The following is a 20,083-nucleotide window of genomic DNA, read 5'->3' on the forward strand; positions in this document are numbered from 1 at the left end:
TGGTGTATCATTGCTGGGATATGTAGCTGATAAAATACTGCCTCTGGTTATATTTTAATTAACATAGCTGATACATATTTATAAATTTCTTCCATGATTGTATTACTTTTTAAACCAAATAGTCCAGCAGCCATCATAATATATTGGGACAAGAGTTGCATACTTTGATTATACTTTGTGTTAAGAAATATATCAAGCCATTATATGGAAAGTGAATGGGATTCCAGTGACTTTATTAACAGCATGAGTTGTAAAGCCACAAATACTTGTTACTTGATTAAAGGTGTTCTTTCTTAGTTGGCCTATACCTGTGTTTCTTAGAAATATCTTTGTCAGTGATATTCTGTCACCATTTTGTTTTTTTCTATGTTCAGGTCACTAGATGGCAGCAGATACAACCATCCCCTCTTTGCTGCCATCTAATGGTCATATTGTCAGCTTAGATTTGGCAGCGTTGTTCTTGATAAAATCAAGAAAAGAATTACACTAAATGTTCATCCGTATTACTTAAATTTCAATGTCATTTTTTCCCCAGAAAGCTGTTTTGTTGATACAAGGGCCCAGTGACATGATTAAGTTAAGAGAAAGACGTAATTCCATAAACCACTGAACAGGGATATTTATATACATTTATTGCCTTGTCAGTTCTATTGATCTCTCATAAAATAAATCAATTTCACATCTCAGTTTGCCAAGCATAAAGACAAGGTACTATAGTAATATAGTCAAAGATTCATTGCAGTTTAGCACAGGAAGCATTCTTCTATCTTAGAAGACTTTATTCTTTTGAGAAGGCTGTGAAGGAAGGATTAAAGGGTTGATATAAATAGGATGAAGTATTTTCCCATCCTCCAGCCTTGAATACTTTATTTGACTGACAGATTCCAGATCCAAATGTTACTTAGAAGAATGCAGAATGCAAAAAGAATGCAAAGAATGTAACACACTGAACCATTTGGTCAACTTATGACCAAATTTGAGCCCATAATTTATGTTGCTAAGTGAGATACTTGTTAAGTGAGTTTTGCCCCAGTTTACGGCCTTTCTTGTCACAGTTTTTAAGTGAATCATTGCGGTTGTTAAGTTAGTAACATGGTTGTTAAGAGAAACTGGCTTCCCCATTGACTTTGCAAAAGGGGATCACATGACCCCAAGATGTTGCAGCTGTCACAAATATGAACCAATCGCCAAGCATCACGTAACCATGGGGATGCTGCAACGGTTGTAAGTTTGAAAAATGGTCGTAAGTTACTTTTTCAGTGCCATTGTAACTTCAAATGGTCACTAAATGAATGGTTGTAAGTTGAGGACTACCTGTAATCTGTAAATCACAAAACCTGCTTGACCCTCCTTTCATTTGCTAGGTCTGAAAAATGGCCCATGTCTGGAGACTGTGAACCAGGTAAAACTTACCAGCAATCACTGCTTTGTTCAAGTAATGGTAAGAAGAAGATAGTAGAGACTGTCTGCATTTGAATATAATATTGAGTTAATTATGTAGAATTGCCGTAGTTTTCATGATGTAATGTAATGAATTATGTACTATTATCTATTTATTTATTTGTCCAATTTAAATAGCTGCTGAGCTCACAAATCACAAAGCTATAAATATGTGACCTAATAAATGTATTAAGTTCATTAGGGTAGTAGATAACCAATAACATAAAGTTCAGGTTCTCTTTAAAAATGCCAAGCATTGGTTTGCCTAGAACAAAGATTCTGATCCTCATGACTATTATAGAGAACAATTCTAAAGGAGTTGAGAGGAGCTTCTTGCCTTGATATATATCCTTTCTTGAACTTGATATATGGGTTGGGGTTCCAGATTCAATTTGTGTATGTTCAGAAAGAGGTAAGTAAGGCTCCTAGCAGGAACTACAGGCAGTTACCATTGATTGCTATGATCTCAACCTATTCTAAGGCAGCTTCTGCATTCCTGTTTACATAAATCCTTTATTCAGCACCATGAGGACTAGAGTCTTACTTTATTTTTGTACAGAAGAGCTATTAACTCAGTTGTAGAGCATATGTACCAGAGTTCCCTTCAGTAGATGCAATGCTATATAAATTTATTCAATAAATAAATATGCTTCTGTAGAAAAGATCTAGGTTCAATCCTTGGCATCTCCAATGGACTTGGAAATGCTCCTGTCTGAGATCTTCAGTTTTTATTATAAACTACTTTAGGTGTTTTAAAAATAAGAAGGTATACAAAGTTGCAAATCAATAAGGGAAACTGTGAGAGAAGAATAAATGGCCCAACATAGTATTTTAATTGATTACACTGCTTTAAGTATCACAGTAGTGAACAAGAGGGAAAAAGATATTAAAGAATCATTTCTTCTTACAGATTTCATAGTTTTATTTGTCTAAGAAGCTTCCTATGTCTCTTCCTGCTGTCTGTCTCTGGGTCTCTGTCTTTCTCTTTTTCTTCTGTTCCAAATTTTCACTGTTGCTCTGCTTTCCTTGATAGGTACCTCAGGAGAACTGGGAGGGATTAAACGCATCAAAATAGAACCAGATGAAGTGGACATAATTCAGATCACTGTTCCAGGTCAGTACATAACACAACAGAAGATTCCCTAGGGCTTTCTCTTTTCAGACTTATCCTGACTTCTTTTAGATTTTGCTACACCCAAATATCTAGAGGTTGACAGGTTGAGCCCTCAAAAAATCTAGGCCAGGAGTTGGCGATTTTTTCCAGGCCTGGTCCTCAAACCAAATCTGGATTTTTGTAAAAAGTTAACGGTACTCTCAAAAAAGATGAGTAAGATTTGAGTAAGTAAGTTTGGCAAGATTTCAGAAACTTGGCCTCTTTTATTGTGATTGCCTCTTCAAGTCCTGACGGGTGTCTTGATATTGAGGGGCCCTGCCTTGGCAACCGCTGGTCGTTCTGAAACTAGTCTGGTCGACCAGACTAGATAAGCTAGTTTGGTCTAGTGGTTCAAGGCACCATTCTAGAAACTAGAAGACTCTGAGTTCTAGTCCTGCCTTAGACATGAAAGCCATCTGGGTGATTTTGGACCCATTTACTCTTTCTCAGTCCAACCCACTTCACAGAGTTGTTGTGGGGAAAATAGAAGGAGGAAGGAGTATTAGATATGTTTGCCGCCTTATGTTATTTATAACAATAATAAAAAGGTGGGTTTTAAAAAATCTAAAATAAATAAGCAGTTCCGTTTAAGCATCTTGTTCGGGATAGAATATCTATCTTGAAGGGCTAAGAGGCAGCTTCCAAGCAACATGTGAGCCTTCTGGAATTCTTCCTGTCCCAGCAGTGATCTAAATACCAGTGATGCTACAGGTTTTAAATGAGACCTGCTGCCTCAAGTGGTTCGGTCCTTTGGGCCAGAGCTGAATCACCAACCTACATAAAAGCTGGCACTAGATTGCTACGTCTCCTCCATCTCATTAACAGATCCTGCCCTCTGGGATCACTGCCAATTGCTTGCCACTCTTTGCCACAAGTTGCCACTTGTCATCCCGAATAAATGACGTCTCTGAAGACTTGCACTTGGAGAAGCGGTGATAAGCACCAACTGTAACACTTTGGCTTGCTGTTACACGGGAAGACATCTTGTCATCAGAAGTTTCAACGTGCAATTGGGTCGTGGCATTTTCAGGGACTCCGATGAAAGAAAGATATTCATTTGATCCAAAAGCTGGGTGATGAATCAAAATAACACGAAAGAGTATGTTAGCTTTTGAATTCTCACATTCTCTTTTGAGTTATTTTTGCTGAGCCCTGTAATGCTGCCAGGCAGTTAAGGGATTTGGCTTAGGGCCGTAATTGTTCTTTCTGTTATTTAATTAGTATTTCACCTTTCAGTCTGAAAGGACATTTTCTATGTAGCCTATCATAGGAAGAGCGAAAGGCCTCCTGCTTCATGATAAATGAAAGCTTATTCTTATGGTGACTTCAATGCAAGGGGGGGAGTCAGATGAGAAGACCTTTCTATCAGCATCCTCCTCATTCAAATACATCTTTCCCTTTACTCACTCAGCTATCAAAGGACAAAATAGGGGACCATAAAGGGATGCTACAGTGGTCGTAAATGTGAAAAATGGTCATGTCACTTTTTAAAATTGCCATTGTAACTTTAAGTGGCGACTAAGCGAATGGTTGTAAGTTGAGGACTACTTGTAATAGGTTGAATTTATGTCCACTGAATGGAGGATCAGCAGCAATTATCCCGCTGAATTTTCACACTAGGCTGGTGCGATGAAATTCCTGCTTGACTGTACTATAATCTCAAGGAATCTTTAGACATTGGAACTGAAGAAGCTTCTTGGATGAGAAGTGAAATGTTTTCAAAGGAAAAACCCAAGAAAGTCCAGTTGCCTTTTGGAAAAAGCATCTTTGGGACAACCATGACCTGGATGATTGAGAATCTCCATAGACACTCAAGGAATCTAGTCCCCTTTGTACAGAAATGTTATATAAGTAGCTGACCTGAAGTGATCATTTTCATGGCATTCTAGTAATTAAAGTATTTGATAATTTCTTCTGAGAATTAAACCCTGCAGTTACTGAGAAACTAGATTCAAGGCTAGGCAGTCCTAAATGGATATCACAGTAAGAAGAGACAACAGGTGAATTATTCTTTCCTGATACAGCTTTGCAGATATTTTCTACAATAGCTGAAGGTAGGCCTAGAAATGGCATCTTACAATAATATAACAAACTTGTTTAGCTTCCTAAGCCAAACCTGGGGTCAAATAAAAAAGCAAAAGCTGAGAGCAAGACTTAGCCCACTCAGCCTTCATTTGATTCCGAATGCCAAGAAGTTAGGAAAGAACTAGTTAGGCAACTCAAAATAGATCCAGCTTTGCATTCTATACAGAAATTTGCTGAAAAAACAGTATCCTGTAGATGCCTCCCAATTAAGAAAAGAGAATTTTCTAGGATCTCCTGGCAACAGCTCATAGTGGCATTATAAGCTGGGAATTTGACCTTAACTTGGTGCTTAATAGTTTCTCGTCATATCTAGTCTCCTTTCACACTTTTACTGCAGTGTGAGATCGCTTTAGGGGATTCCTTGGTGCTTTCTGAGCTTAGTTGTTTTCTTGCAGATGTTTCATTCTAAGTAACTTCATCAGTGCTGCACAAGGACCCTTCATTTCAGCTCTGAGCTACAAATATTCTCCATGCAGAGCCATGCGGAATCAGGAATTCTGGGAATTGAAGTCCACAGGTCATAAAATTGCCCACTCCTGGATTAAAGTTCTGCAGAATTCTGATCTGTGACTGTGATAAAGAACTGACTAACTTATTCAGGCTTCGTGTATAAGTTACATGAGAACACGCCTAATGAAACAATGTGGTTTAAATTCCAGAGAAAATATGAATATTATAATTGAAGGAGTTGGTTGGTTTAGTTTGAAGAAGAGAAGTTTGAGGCAAGGCCTGATTTGAAGAACTTTTAATAGGATAAGAAATAGATTTGATAACTTTGTGCTAAACAAAAAACAGTTGCTGTGTCATATAACATGCTGTGTCCAATGAATAAACTGAAATTGTGGGTTAACCTGATGACTTGGGTTATAAATGCATGCTAGATTGTAAATTCTCCCTTAAGCAGCAGGTTGGGTTAATGTAGTTGATTTCCAGGTCTTTCCCAAATGTTAACAATTCTGGAGTCTAGGATTTGGCTATAAATAAATTAAAACAAAAGATAGGCTAGAAACAACTGTGAGCTTAGATGAAAACAACCATTTTCTAATTCAAAGATAAATCTATCTTCAATTTCTTTCTTTTTTTTGATTGGGTGAATTTGTATCTACCTTTCTCCTTTCTTCAGACATTCATTGTCAAAGCTATTCGTATATTGAGTTTTGAATGTGGTGGTGTCGGGTGCTCTTTTCGGCAGTCCCTGGTAGCTACCTCTCCCTGGTGTTTGCTGACCCTCATACCTCTCGTTGGGAGAGGGAGCTGACGAAGAAACTCCACTTGCTAGGTTTTATGGGGGATGCCTTGGGAGATTATGGCCTCAAGGACGCCCAGTCTAGGGTAGTCCAACGGCTTGTGGACATCGATTTGCAATATCTAAGAGCCAGAGCTAACGAAACCTGCTCCCCTCTGATCTTCAGCCAATCTAATAATTATGGACTGAGGATGGCTTCATACTTCTACACTCTAACCATCCCCAAATATAGAAGAGTCTTCTCCCTAGCCCGTTTCAATGTCTTGCCCTCAGCACTACTCGACGGGCGATTTAAGTGGCTCCCGATTAGCGAGCGTCTATGCCCCTGTGATAGGGCTGAGGTTGAAACTGTGGAGCATGTCTTTTTATACTGCCCTATGTATAACGCAGGCAGAACTAAATTACTGTCTTTCCTTGAAATAGACCCTTCTGGTCCCAATGCTAGTAATTTAGTCTTATATTGTCTAGGCGGGGATGGCTCCTCATACATCACTTCTCAGGTTTCTAAATTTCTTTTAAGAGCTGTAACTGTTAGAGGAGAACGTTGCAATTCCCTTCAACCAAGCTTCTGGTGTCCAATTGTCTATGATTTTACTTTCCCCATGTTTTTCTTTTGTTGTACTTGTACTTTGGTCTGTGACCACAAATAAATAAATAATAATTTTGAATGCATATGATAAAAACCATACTGCCATAAATGATATGAAACTGGGTCGGTTGTGGCAAGTTCTCTCTTCTGAATAGACCTGTTTGTTTTTGGCCTGTTGGTTCCTCTTTCTCTTCTCCTGTTTTTCTCTGTTGGAAAAAGAAACAGCTACAAAAACAAATATGAAAATGTCCTCTGATGCCAGAAAAACATGTATTTTAGTACCATACAAGAAAAAAAACACAAATGGATGCTGCCACTAAAAAGGCTCTTTCCCTCAAATGTCATTTAATTGCTTGCAGAAATATAACCATAGTAATCCAATGGGTAAATACTCCTCCAGAGTGGTGCAGTTAGATGTTTAAGCTCAGAATGGCTTAATGGCGTACAGTAGGAAGTGTTTGAATAGTCTTGTGTAAGACTTGGAATAAGCACCATCTTATTAGTACTATGTAAAGAGTGTTATATTGTAATATCTGTAGTTGTAATTTAAAAAAGAGTGATTAGAAGTGAAAAGAATCTGACACATTGGACACTATGCTGTCCACTCTGTGAATGAGAATGTTTTTAGTAAAACAAATCAGAACTTTCCTGGAAAGAACATGTTTTGAAGACTTGGTCTCTTGCTGATTTGGGGTGATTAAAGCCTCCCACAGCTAAGACAGCCTGCTTCTATAAAAGTCACCAGGATAAGTGTGTTATGTGAACATAGCAGGGGACAATAACCAATAGTTCCCTGGTATAGTAAATAGGTTTTTTTTGATAACCATCTAAAGTTCCATACTATAATATATGCATCTTTTCAATGTAACAGAGTACTTTCTCAAAAAAACAATTATGGGTTTGTTTTCCGCTCAATATCAGCCTTCTCTGATTTTCAGATAAAGGCCCCAGCATTGATTTGCAGCATGACGAAAAGCAAATGGAAGGCAAAGGTGAGTTTGTCTGGTTTTTAAATACCAAAATAGTCACCTGCAACTTCAGTGAATCTCTTTTGTGTTTGAGAAATTAGTATGAAAAGGGGAATGGATTTGTCTTTTTAAAACATCCTGCTGATTTCTTTATACATCTGGAGAATGGAAAGTCACTATCAATGAGATGGGCAGCATATATGTTTAATAAATCAATAACTGTACCCTTGGGGCTCTTCTTAGCTTTTAAAAATCTCAAAATTCATACTACCCTACTTCAGCAGCAGATAGCCAAAAATCTCTCCGTGTGTGTGTGTGTGTGTGTGTGTATATATATATGTGTATATATATATATATATATATATATACCGGTATATATATACCGGTATATATATACCGGTATATATATACCGGTATATATATATATATATATATATATATATATATATATATATATATATATATATATATATATATATATATATATATATATATATATATATATATATATCTTTGGTTGAGGGGTTTTTTTAAAAAAATCTTCTTAAAATATATTCTTCTATTGATTTCCCTTAATTACCTGTGAACAGCTGGGGATCTATTTGAAAAGGAGATTATTCTGAAGACTCAAAATTCAACACAGGTGTAAATAACTGCAAACGTCTCTGCTGTGGATCTCTGTTTTCTTTTATTATGATTTTTTTTTAAAGGAGGAGTTGGTGATCTAAACCAGAATCAAGTCATGGTGTTGCTTGGTGTAGGGAGTTTCTGCAACTTTGTTTGCAGTGTATATAATCCATTTGATTTCCATCCAGTAATCTTCATATGTAGGGACATTTTGTTATTTTGAAGAAAGAAGTTATTTACTATAACATTGAATTTACTATAAATATTCCATTGGGCTTTCTTTTGTAAACTGAAGCCAACTTTTCACATTATTCCAGAAGCTGCAGGTAGTCTTCAATCTATGACCACAATTGAGCTTAAAGTTTCTGTTGCTAAGTGAGACAATTAAGTGAGTTTTGCCCCATTTTACACCCTCTCTTGTCACAGTTAAATTAGTAACACCGTTGTTAAGTGAATCTGACTTCCCCATTGACTTTCTTGTTGGAGGGTCACCTGACCCCTGAGACACTGCAACCGTCATAAGTACATGTCAGTTGCTAAGTGTCTAAATTTTGATCACATGACAGTAGGGATGCTGCCACAGTTGTAAGTGTGAAAAATGATCATAAGTCACTTTTTTCAGTACTGTTGTAACTTTGAATGGTCACTAAATGAACCTTTGTAAGTCGAGGAGTATTTTATTTCTGTCTTTAACATTCTAGCCTTCTTTAATTAGTATGACATCTGTTTTTCTAACTTTTGAGTCAACATAACAATTCCCCTTCTATTTCCTTTGGATCATGGTCTTGGATAACCATAAAGTTATTTGGCTCGCCCTCGACATGATATTGATATCATTCTATCATTTGATTTTGACATCCTTTTATTAATAATGATAGTTACTCCATATCTTCAATGGTTTTCCTCACGCAGAAGAAGATCTGATGTTCCTCTGATGAGAACTACATTCCAGTCCATTTCAGTTTGACATTCACGTTTGCTTTGGTTTATGGCTCCTGACATTCCACATACCAGTGGTGTGTGTGTGTTTGTGTGTGTGTGTGTGTGTGTGTGTTTATATATCTTTCCAGAATTAGGTTCAGTTTTGCCACTGGACACATCAGCTAGCCACCTCATGAGCACCACGATAGCTGAGGTCACCCGCTATTGTTCCATAATAATTTGTTGAATATCTTTTACCCTGATGGGTATTTCCAGTATCACATTGACCATATCCTGATTCTTAATGCCCATTTCGGGTTATTCTAACAGAATAATGGAGTGGGTTGCCATTTCATTCTCCAAGGGGTCCTGTTTCATCTGATTTCCTATCTATGACCTGCCAGTAATGGATGACCCTTTGGGGAATGTACACTACAGTACTCTCAGCACTGCAGCTCATATAGTCATTTGAATACAAAAGCCCCTCAATTACTATGAACTAATAATCCATGAAAGAGCTCTTTTGGGAGGGGTGTGTGTCTGAAATACTTTTCCTTTCTGGGAAATAGAGCATTTAATGGTATGCTAATATAGAATTGAATTACTGAGCACTTTGCCTGAAAAGTGCAAAATCAGCAAATAATTAATTCCAATCAATATATTGGTCCAACCGATGCCTATTTATTAGCTTCATGTAGGAACGCAGAAAGGCTCGTTCTTAAGCAGCCCTATGTTTCTTTCTCTCTTTTCCAGACCTTATAAAGTTTCTTGGTTTGACTGTTGGGATTTTCTGCTGCTTTGATCTTCTGTTTTTTTTCTTCCAGTGTTACTAAACACGCATTATTTATGAGCTGCCCTATATATGGTCGCATATATACATTCATCCTCTGTATGAGCGTTTCTTTTCTTGCCGTTGCTGCACTGGTTATTTTTGTCTTCCAGATGGTGTCAATGACGTTTTAAGTCACTTGAGAAAACAAGTAGAAATTTTATTTAATGCAAGATATGGTGAGTTATTTGACTTTTTTTTTCAAGTTAAGAATCCTATCCCCACCACAACCGACGTGGGTTCAATTACCTGTCATTCTGAAATTCTTATTACTAGAGTTTATTGCTCGAAAGTTTTCTTTTACTGGATAGCAAAGGATAGTTGACTGATTGTCCTGTCCTGCACTGCATGAGGAGATTGGACTCAATAGAGTTAATGGCTCCCTCCCAATCTTAGGACTCATTAAAAAGATTATGGAATTCGTCTTTTAGAATCATATGGTTGGAAGGGACCTTAGACATCTTCTAGGCCAGTGTTTCTCAACTTTGGCAAGTTTAAGCTGTATGGACTTGGACTCCCAGAATTTCCCAGCCAACCTATTCTGGGAGTCGAAGTCCATACAGCGTACGCTTGCCAAGGTTGAGAAACACTGTTCTAGGCCAACCTCTCGCCCTGTGCAGGAGTCCTCAGATCATCCCAAACAAAGGGCTGCCCAGTCTTTTCGTGAGAATTTCCAGTGATGGAGCCCCCACAACACCTGGATGCAATCTGTTTCATTGCTTAATAATTCTCCCAGTCAGGAAATTCCTCCTTAATTCAGGTTTGGACACCTCTCTGTAAAGTTTTCACCCATTGGTTGTTATCTTACCCTCAGTTGCTAGGGAAAACAAATCTACTCCCTTTTCCTTGGGACAACTTTCATGTATATTCCTCTCCACAACCACTTCACCAAGATACAAAAAGCACAGGGGTTAGGCACAAAATTTGAATTCCCCCTCCATGTGCTCTGATTTTAATGGCCCTCTGGATAGATCATTACAAGCAGGATCTAAGAAACTGTCTCAGGGAAACTGGAATTGGCAACCACTGGCACATTGATGAGCTGTGAAATTCACTGGACTCCTTTCATAGTCTACACCTGCAGATGGTGCTGATGTTGCTAAACTATATTTCCAGACTCCTTAGTCACCCCAGCCAGCATGGCTAGTGGAGTGGGATGCCAAGAACTGTAAGTCAGACATGTTTGTTCAGTTAGGAAGTCAGATTTTGAATGGAAGATGGGAGAGAGGGATGCAGATCTTCATCAACTGACCAAATTCTTTCCTGATAATGATTCCTTAGTGTGGAGAGATCAGTGACATGGTTTGATCCTCTGGTCATGGACATAAATCTAGGAGAGCTCCTAAGCAATGGACCTCTACTTTTAGCAGTTCATTCCAAAGCAGATTCCTTCCCCAGTTCCACTTTGACTTTTCTTTAACGGAGACCATGGGAATGTTCCTTTCTGAAGTGACATGCTTGCCTCTGCAGCGAAAGCCATAGGAATTTCTGAGCCTGTCAAAGTCCCGTATTCCAAATTCTTGATGTACCCAGAAGACCTTTTTGTGGTGGGCTTGCCTGATGGCATCCTACTCAGACGGCCCAACTGTTTTGGGATTGCAAAGCTAAAGAAGATTCTTCAAGCAAGCAGCAGAATTCGGTTTGTTATCAAGAGGTAAGGTGAATGTTGCCAGAATTGTTTTTTCTCTTTGTCTTCCCCCCCGCCGCTTTTTAAATTTTTTTTTTTGCAGCATGAGAGCATGATATCATGGTCGTCTTGCAACTAATATCCCCAGACATACTTGCTGGAAGTTAATAATTCAGTGTGATCTTTTAAAAATCTAATAGCTTTGGCTTTATTTGAGAGACAGAATAAAATAGCCTCTTCAATGGCAAGATTTCGTTGGTATAGAATATTCGCAAATTGTTTGCTGCTTACTCTCCATTATTACTGTATTTTTATTGTTGAACATAAGAATAAATGTGTGCAGAATTTTCTGTTTTAGGTGCTGAAATAAGTATAAACCAGAAAGGTTTGCATTTTGATTTAGTATAAGGCAATATATATTTTCCACTTTGGACAGGAAGATATTCTACCAGCCCCAAAATTCTGGAGTTTCAAATGTATAGTTTCTGAAACTACGGTATGTTATATTTGCCAGAGTTCATAACAGCATGAAAATGTCTGTTGTGCACTGCCTGAAAAATCTGCAGCAGGAAAAATCTTCTAAGCCCAAGCCTTGAGATTATTCAGTATTTTTCTCCCTAAGTAAAATCTTAATCTTATAATATTGCCTGTTTCTGACAGCAGAATTTTGTCTCCATGGATTCTCTTAGATGTACCTGACAGAAGGTCCCTTTAAAATTGCTACCAAATATTAATTTTCAATGAGACGGAAGGAAAAGAAAAGATATGAAATTTATGGAAAGTAAATTCAGCCTATTTAATTGATTACATTTAATTTGGATTAGATTTAAAGATGACTTAAATTTAGCTGCCTATGAGTTATTTAATGACCTTTTGGGTTACAATCTTGTACAGATCTTGGTCTAAAAAAAAGGACTTCTCCATTCTGCTAGAGACAATGACAAGCCAGTAGAAGCGATAATCTGATGGAATAACACTTTTAATAGGAGGGCAAAATAGTAAAGTCTTTTCAGAGGCTTCAGCTTCTGTCCCTTAAATGCCCAGGTAGAACTGAGAAATATTCTTTCTGTAAACCCAGAAAGCTGCTGCTGCTGCTAGCCAATGTAAAAACCACTGATCTTAATGCATTATTTCTCTGATATTGTCTTTTAGGCCAGAACTTCTTACAGAAGGAATGAAAGAGATGACTTCAGATAGCTCAGGAGCAATAGGTAAGGATGTGGGTTCCTAGCAGTTGGTTATTGTCTTTGAAGAAATCAAGAGAATCAAGAAATCAACTGAAAAATAGGCAAGTTTATTATGGCCGACATTTTTGTTCATTAGAGTCCTTTCCCTCATAAGCATGAAATATTAGCCTAGATTGGCACTGGAACCCATGTGATTATATGTGCATGATATATAATGCATGGCATGTATATTAGCACCATGCAGGGCTCCCTGCATGCACCAAAGCACCTTTTCACCTTTGAATCCAAAGGTGGTAACAAAAGAAAACAAGATACAAGAAATGCTGACTGTTATCACTACATTAAAGCTTCAATAAAGAATTACAGCCACCCACAAGGCTATATTGTTTTTTTTTATCAAATGCAAAGCCAAAAAGAAACAAAAGAGTTTTGTCCAAGCATTGGAGATCATTTAATATTTATTTTTATTGATTGATTTATATGCCACCATTATTATTTTTACCAATAACTCAAGGTGGTAAACATACCTTTCTCCTCCTATTTTCCCCACAACAGCAACCCTGTGAGATGGGTTGGGCTAAGAGAGAATGACTGAGCCAGGGTCACCCAGCTGATTTTCATAGCTAAGGCAGTACTTGAACTTACTGTCACCCGCTTTCTAGCTGGTGCTTTAAGCACTAGACCAGACATTTCAAACTCGCGATGTCACGGGATGTCGTGCAACTTATCGGAAGAGTTTTGCCATTGCCGGCAATGAGGTGGGTGCGGCTTCCAGATGATGCGTTGGGCCCGCGGGCCAGCAGTTTGAGATCCCTGCACTAGACAAAACTAACTCTCTAACATCATTTTCTGCTTTAAAAATATATAGTTCTCGAAGAAGCGTTCAGCACGAGTGGGCAGCCTTTGTGGCCTTGTACACCAAGTAGGCAGCTAAGTAGATACATAGATAGAATAAACTTATCAAGAGTGCCTCAAATTGCCGATGGAGAAAATATGTGGTCGCTAAGAGTCAACAATGACTTGATGGCACATAATCAATCTTCAAAATGCCAAGTGTTGTAAGAATTTGGCAACCTCACCCCTCACACTGGTGCAATTTCAGGTGAAAAGATTATAATCTGAGGTGAGCCCACCAAAACCTCATAAAAAATTCGGCATTTTCTATCAATTTACACAAAAATGATCCTGTTCTTATTTAAAACCTTAAACCAGCACTGAAATTTCCTATGATTTGGTGATTTTGTAATCTTTTCACCCCTTTCTAATGTTTGAAAACATAATCAGTGTCGGACACAGTCTGGTGGTACCACGGGTACCTTAACTGCATGCAGGTGCCATATGGCTAATTCCTAAATTTTAAGATGGAAAATAAAAAGTGAAAATAAATCTAAACACCCTTCCTTTGTGTTGGCAGCCAATGATAGAGTCTCCATTGAGCCTGTTGAGGAACCTGTAAAAAGACCAGGATTTCAAGGTGAGAACGGGGATGAGGTAGGATTTGTGGCTGTCATGTTGACTTTTTTGACACCTCCTTCCTTTGGGTACGTTGTGGTTTCAATTGATTGTGTAACTTGCAGGACAGTTTTCTGCATATTAGCTCTCTTGTCTCTAAGGCAGAGATCCCCAACCTTTTGGCCACCAGGGACTGGTTCCATGGAGAGAAGTTTCTCCACAGATTGGAGGGTGCGAGGTTTTATGTGCTGCCTGCATCTTGCAGATGAGGCTTTGCTTGTTTGTGTGGCCTGGTTGCTGGCATGCTGTGGCCCAGTAGCAGTCCATGGACCGGGGGTTGGGGATCCCTGCTTTAAGGCACTCCCACTGGATTGCCAATCAGTAGGATTTGCCATTCTTCCAAAAAGTTTGTAGAAATGTGCAGCTGTTGCCTTGTTGGTGGAGATGGTGTGCTTTGTTTTAGAAATTTTAGCGTGAGAGAGATTGTTTTATATTTCTTTTGTTTCAAATAAAGGTCCCTTGACTGAATACGACTCCATTCAAAAAAAAAGAATAAATCACTCTGCAAGTGGAAAATTTAGTTATCTGAGGAAGGACAGTATTTCTCTGGCTGTACTTTTCACATGCTAATCTATACTTAGGGATGTAATTATTTCGCGTGAGGGAATTTTCTTTTGTCTGAGCTCCCATCTGTTCTGGACTGTATTTAAATATATATATTTACCATCTCCCCTTCATGGATTACTGCCTTGTCATGGCGAAGGGGCTTGCAATGAAGCTATGAGCTATGCCGTGCAGGGCCACCCAAGACGGACAGGTCATAGCAGAGAGTTCTGACAAAACGTGATCCACTGGAGAAGGAAATGGCAACCCACTCCAATATCTTTGCCATGAAAACCCTACGGACAGTACCAAAAGGCAAAACGATATGACGCTGGAAGATGAGCCCCTCAGGTTGGAAGGCGTCCAATATGCTACTGGGGAAGAGCAGAGGGCTAGTACTAGTAGCGCCAGAAAGAATGAAGCGACTGGGCCAAAGCCAAAAGGACGCTCAGCTGTGGATGTGTCTGGTGGTGAAAGGAAAGTCCGATGCTGTAAAGATTTTTTCTCCATAGGAACCTGGAATGTAAGATCCATGAATCAAGGAAAGCTGGACGTGGTCAAACAAGAGATGACAAGACTGAACATCGACATCTTAGGTATCAGTGAACTAAAATGGACAGGAATGGGTGAATTTAATTCAGATGACCATCAGGTTTACTACTAAGGGCAAGAATCCCTCAGAAGAAATGGAGTAGCCTTCATAGTCAATAAAAGAGTAGGAAAAGCAATACTGGGATACAATCCCCAAAATGACAGAATGATCTCAGTTCGAATCCAAGGCAAACCATTCAATATCACAGTAGTCCAAGTCTATACCCCAACCACCGGTGCTGAGGAAGATGAAATTGACCGGTTCTATGAAGCCCTACAGCACCTTATAGAACTAACACCAAAAAATGATGTCCTTATCATCATGGGGGATTGGAATGCTAAAGTAGGAAGCCAAAAGATAACTGGAATAACAGGCAAGTTTGGCCTTGGAGTACAAAATGAAGCAGGGCACAGGCTGATAGAATTTTGTCAAGAGAATACGATGGTCATAGCAAACACTCTTTTCCAACACCCAAGAGACGGCTCTACACATGGACATCACCAGACGGTCAACACAGAAATCAGATTGACTATATGCTCTGCAGCCAAAGGTGGAGAAGCTCTATACAGTCAGTAAAAACAAGATCAGGAGCTGACTGTGGCTCAGACCATGAGCTTCTCGTTGCAAAGTTTAGGCTTAAACTGAAGAAAGTAGGGAAAAGTGCTAGGCCAGTCAGGTATGAATTAAATCATATCCCTGTTGAATATACAGTAGAGGTGACAAATAGATTTAAGGAATTAGATCTGATAGACAGAGTGCCTGAAGAACTATGGACAGAGGTTCGCAACATTGTACAACAGGTAGCAACCAAAACCATTCCAAAGAAAAAGAAATGCAAGAAAGCAAAATGGCTGTCTGAGGAAGCTTTGCAAATAGCTGAGGAAAGGAGGGAAGCGAAAGGTAAAGGAGAAAAAGAAAGATATGCCCAATTAAATGCAGAATTCCAGAGAATAGCTAGAAGAGATAAGAATGCCTCCTTAAATGAACAGTGCAAAGAAATAGAAGAAAACAATAGAATAGGGAGGACCAGAGATCTTTTCAAGAAAATTGGAGAGATGAAGGGAACGTTTCATGCAAAAATGGGCATGATAAAGGACCGAAATGGCAGGGACCTAACAGAGGCAGAAGAGATTAAGAAGAGGTGGCAAAATTACACAGAAGAACTATACAAGAATGAGCTTAACGTCCCTGATAATCACAATGAGGTGGTCACTGACCTTGAGCCAGACATCCTAGAATGTGAAGTGAAGTGGGCCTTAGAAAAGCTGAGCAGCAACAAGTGGAGGTGACAGTATTCCAGCTGAGCTATTCAAAATCTTAAAAGACGATGCAGTAAAAGTGCTACACTCAATTTGCCAGCAAATTTGGAAAACTCAACAGTGGCCACAGGATTGGAAAAGATCAGTTTACATTCCAATTCCAAAGAAAGGCAGTGCCACAGAATGTTCAAACTATCGCACCATTGCATTCATTTCTCATGCTAGTAAAGCTATGCTTAAAATCCTACAAGCTAGACTCCAGCACTATGTGGATTGAGAACTACCAGAAGTACAGGCAGGATTTCGAAGAGGCAGAGGAACTAGAGATCAAATTGCCAACATACGCTGGATCATGGAGAAAGCTAGAGAGTTCCAGAAAAACATCTACTTATGCTTCATTGACTATGCTAAAGCCTTTGATTCTGTGGATCATAACAAACTGTGGCAAGTCCTTAAAGAGATGGGTGTACCAGACCATCTTATTTGTCTTGAGAAACCTATATGTGGGCCAAGAAGCAACAGTGAGAACTGGACACGGAAGCACTGATTGGTTCAAAATTGGGAAAGGAGTCCGGCAAGGCTGTATATTGTCGCCTTGCCTATTTAACCTATATGCAGAGCACATAATGAGAAAGGCAGGGCTAGATGAATCAAAAGTTGGAATTAAGAAATATCAACAACCTAAGATATGCAGATGATACCACTCTAATGGCAGAAAGTGAAGAGGAACTAAAGAGCCTCTTGTTGCGGGTGAAGAAGGAGAGTGCAAAACTTGGGCTGAAACTAAACATTAAGAAAACCAAGATCATGGCATCTGGCCCTCTCAATTCCTGGCAAATAGATGGGGAAGAAATGGAGGTAGTGACAGATTTTATTTTCCTGGGCTCCAAGATCACTGCAGATGGGGACTGTAGCCAAGAAATTAAAAGATGCTTGCTTCTTGGGAGGAAAGCCATGGCAAATCTAGACAACACACTAAAAAGCAGAGATATCACCCTGTCAACAAAAGTGCGTATAGTCAAGGCTATGGTCTTCCCAGTTGCAATGTATGGCTGTGAAAGTTGGACCATAAAAAAGGCTGAGCGCCAAAGAATTGAGGCCTTTGAACTCTGGTGCTGGAGAAGACTCCTGCTAGTCCCTTGGACTGAAAGGTGATCAAACCAGTCAGTCCTAGAGGAGATCAACCCTGACTGCTCTTTAGAAGGCCAGATCCTGAAGTTGAAACTCAAATACTTTGGCCACCTAATGAGAAGGAAGGGCTCACTGGAGAAGAGCCTAATGCTGGGAAAGATTGAGGGCAAGAGAAGAAGGGGACGACAGAGAATGAGGTGGCTGGATGGAGTCACTGAAGCAGTAGGCGTGAGCTTAAATGGACTCCAGAAGATGGTAGAGGACAGGAAGGCCTGGAGGAACGTTGTCCATAGGGTCGCGATGGGTCGGACACGACTTCGCAACTAACAACAACAACATTTGCCATCTGAGGGAGAACTAGACACTTATTATATTAACATCTTTACCTAGTTGCCAAAAGCCTTCCCCATTTGCTCTGTTAATTTTAATGGCCTGGCTTTCTGTGCCACTCAACCGGCAAAACTCTTGGGCACATTGCAAAAATAATCTCAGAACAACAAAAAGTCAGCAGGAAATTATCAAAAAAAAAGTAAGTTGAAAAAAATATTTGCTGAAAGAGAAAGGTCTTTGTATGGTACTTTTTAATGTATTTCTTCCTGAAACGAGGAAAAAATTATTCCTTGCTCACATCTTCAATGGAGCAAACCGTTGTTTCCTGTCCCTTTGTAAGCATTCAAACGGTGGCTTGTAATGGATCCTAATTCTACTTGGCAGGGAAGACTTAGTTTGCTTGGTTTAAGCTTCAGTTTACCTGGTGCTCATGGATTTCATTTTTCCTAATAAATGAAAATAAACATGTATGAAAAATAGTTTTAAAACTTTTTATTACTTTGTAGTCCAATTGTCTATGCAGATTCCAATCATTCTAGGTTATGGTTGTTCCAAAGCTGCTTTTCCAAAAGGCAACTGTACTTTCGTGTTTTTTTTTCTTTGAAAACATTTCACTTCTCATCCAAGAAGCTTCTTACAAAAGTCCAATTGTTGCTGATTCTCCTTTTAAAAGAATTTTCTGTGGCTATATTAAAGCTGAAATATGTGTTTTTTGTATTGCCACCTCCCCAATGTTTTTCTTTATTTTTAAAAGATTACCAAGTTAAAATCACCCAACACAGAAAATCTGATGTCCACCCTTTCAAGCACAGTCTTTGGAGAGTCCAATACATTCCAATTTGTATTTAGGTCTTCTTTGTGTTTGACAAAACCTGTGATCTAGGTAGGACAGAATCTATTATGGTTTCCATCTTTCTTTACAGAAAATTATGATACTCGGCTGTCAAGAATAGATATTGCAAATACACTCAGGGAACAGGTTCAAGATTTGTTCAACAAGAAGTATGGTAAGTGTTTTTGCGTAAAGTCACTAGCAGGCACAAAGAGGAGCCATTAATTTGAGAAAATGACTGGCTGTTAGCAGTCACAGAATGATAGAATCTTAGAATTGAAGACTTGGAAGAGTTGCCAAGGATCATCCAGTCCAACCGTTTACAAGGAAAATCAATTAAACCATCCAGGAGATGTGGCTACCCAGGCTTCTCTTAAAGGATCCACCACCTATGGAGTTAAAGTAGAGGTGGTGTTTTACTGGTCTTGCTTTATGTTCAGATGCCTGCAGAATAGATTGGATTAAAATGTAAACATTTTAAAAAAGAAACTGTACATGCCTTAAGACAGGGGTTCCCTACCGGGGATGCGAGATGATATTCCAGGGGGTGTGAAAACTTGGGTTTAAAATTTCAAAATTATAGTGTATATGCATAATTCGTTGCCGTTGTTTTGAACTTTTGTAAGGGGTGCGAGAATATATCAGAAGCGTTTTAGGGGTGCGGGATATAGAAAAGGTTGGGAACCGCTGCGTTAAGAGATGTTTTGAATTGAGTCATTCTTAAGTGTGTCTCTGTTCTTCTGGCCAATTTTCAAAACAATTCAGTGCAATTCTTGTCAGTGTCTGTAGCCATAAAATCATCAAACTTTAGATTCTCTGGGGAAATGGCCACTGACCAAGCCTAGACGTTTTATTAGTTCTTCCAACCTGGGTGCGATAAATGAGAGCCAAGCTTTCCATGGCCTCCAATAGTATTTTTTCCTGTTTTGAGCAAATTATAGTTGGCAGTAATTTCTAGATTGGGTTAACTATGGTTTGCCTGCAACATGAGGAATTGTAATTTGAAAGGATATATATAATTCACCCTGTTAAGGCCCCAAAGGAGGATAGGGTTTAGAGTCCATCTCTACCGAAAAATTCAAAAAGTAAAAGTAGGAAACACAGTTTCCTTGGAGCCTGTGGGGACCCAAGAGTAAGCTCTCACTTGTGTAGCTGGAGTTCAGGTAATATGCCTAGTAAGAACCTTGACAGAGCCCGTTGCTGGGGAGTTGG

At 39.0% G+C, this 20,083-nt stretch overlaps 1 protein-coding gene across 3 annotated transcripts in view; it reads left to right on the top strand.

Moving 5' to 3' along the window:
* Positions 1-20,083, top strand: part of GTF2IRD1 (GTF2I repeat domain containing 1) — a 167,714-nt gene that overhangs the window by 105,202 nt on the left and 42,429 nt on the right. For all 3 annotated transcript variants that reach the window (XM_081324876.1, XM_081324877.1, XM_081324878.1), the window contains exons 12-19: positions 1,365-1,402; positions 2,474-2,554; positions 7,452-7,505; positions 9,972-10,037; positions 11,329-11,512; positions 12,638-12,696; positions 14,087-14,146; positions 18,963-19,046. In XM_081324876.1, the coding sequence (XP_081181002.1) occupies positions 1,365-1,402; positions 2,474-2,554; positions 7,452-7,505; positions 9,972-10,037; positions 11,329-11,512; positions 12,638-12,696; positions 14,087-14,146; positions 18,963-19,046 (626 nt within the window). The remainder of the gene's footprint in view (positions 1-1,364; positions 1,403-2,473; positions 2,555-7,451; positions 7,506-9,971; positions 10,038-11,328; positions 11,513-12,637; positions 12,697-14,086; positions 14,147-18,962; positions 19,047-20,083) is intronic.

This window comes from Vipera berus (assembly GCF_964194415.1).
Source record: "Vipera berus genome assembly, chromosome: 1".
In the NCBI taxonomy this organism is placed as follows: domain Eukaryota; kingdom Metazoa; phylum Chordata; class Lepidosauria; order Squamata; family Viperidae; genus Vipera; species Vipera berus.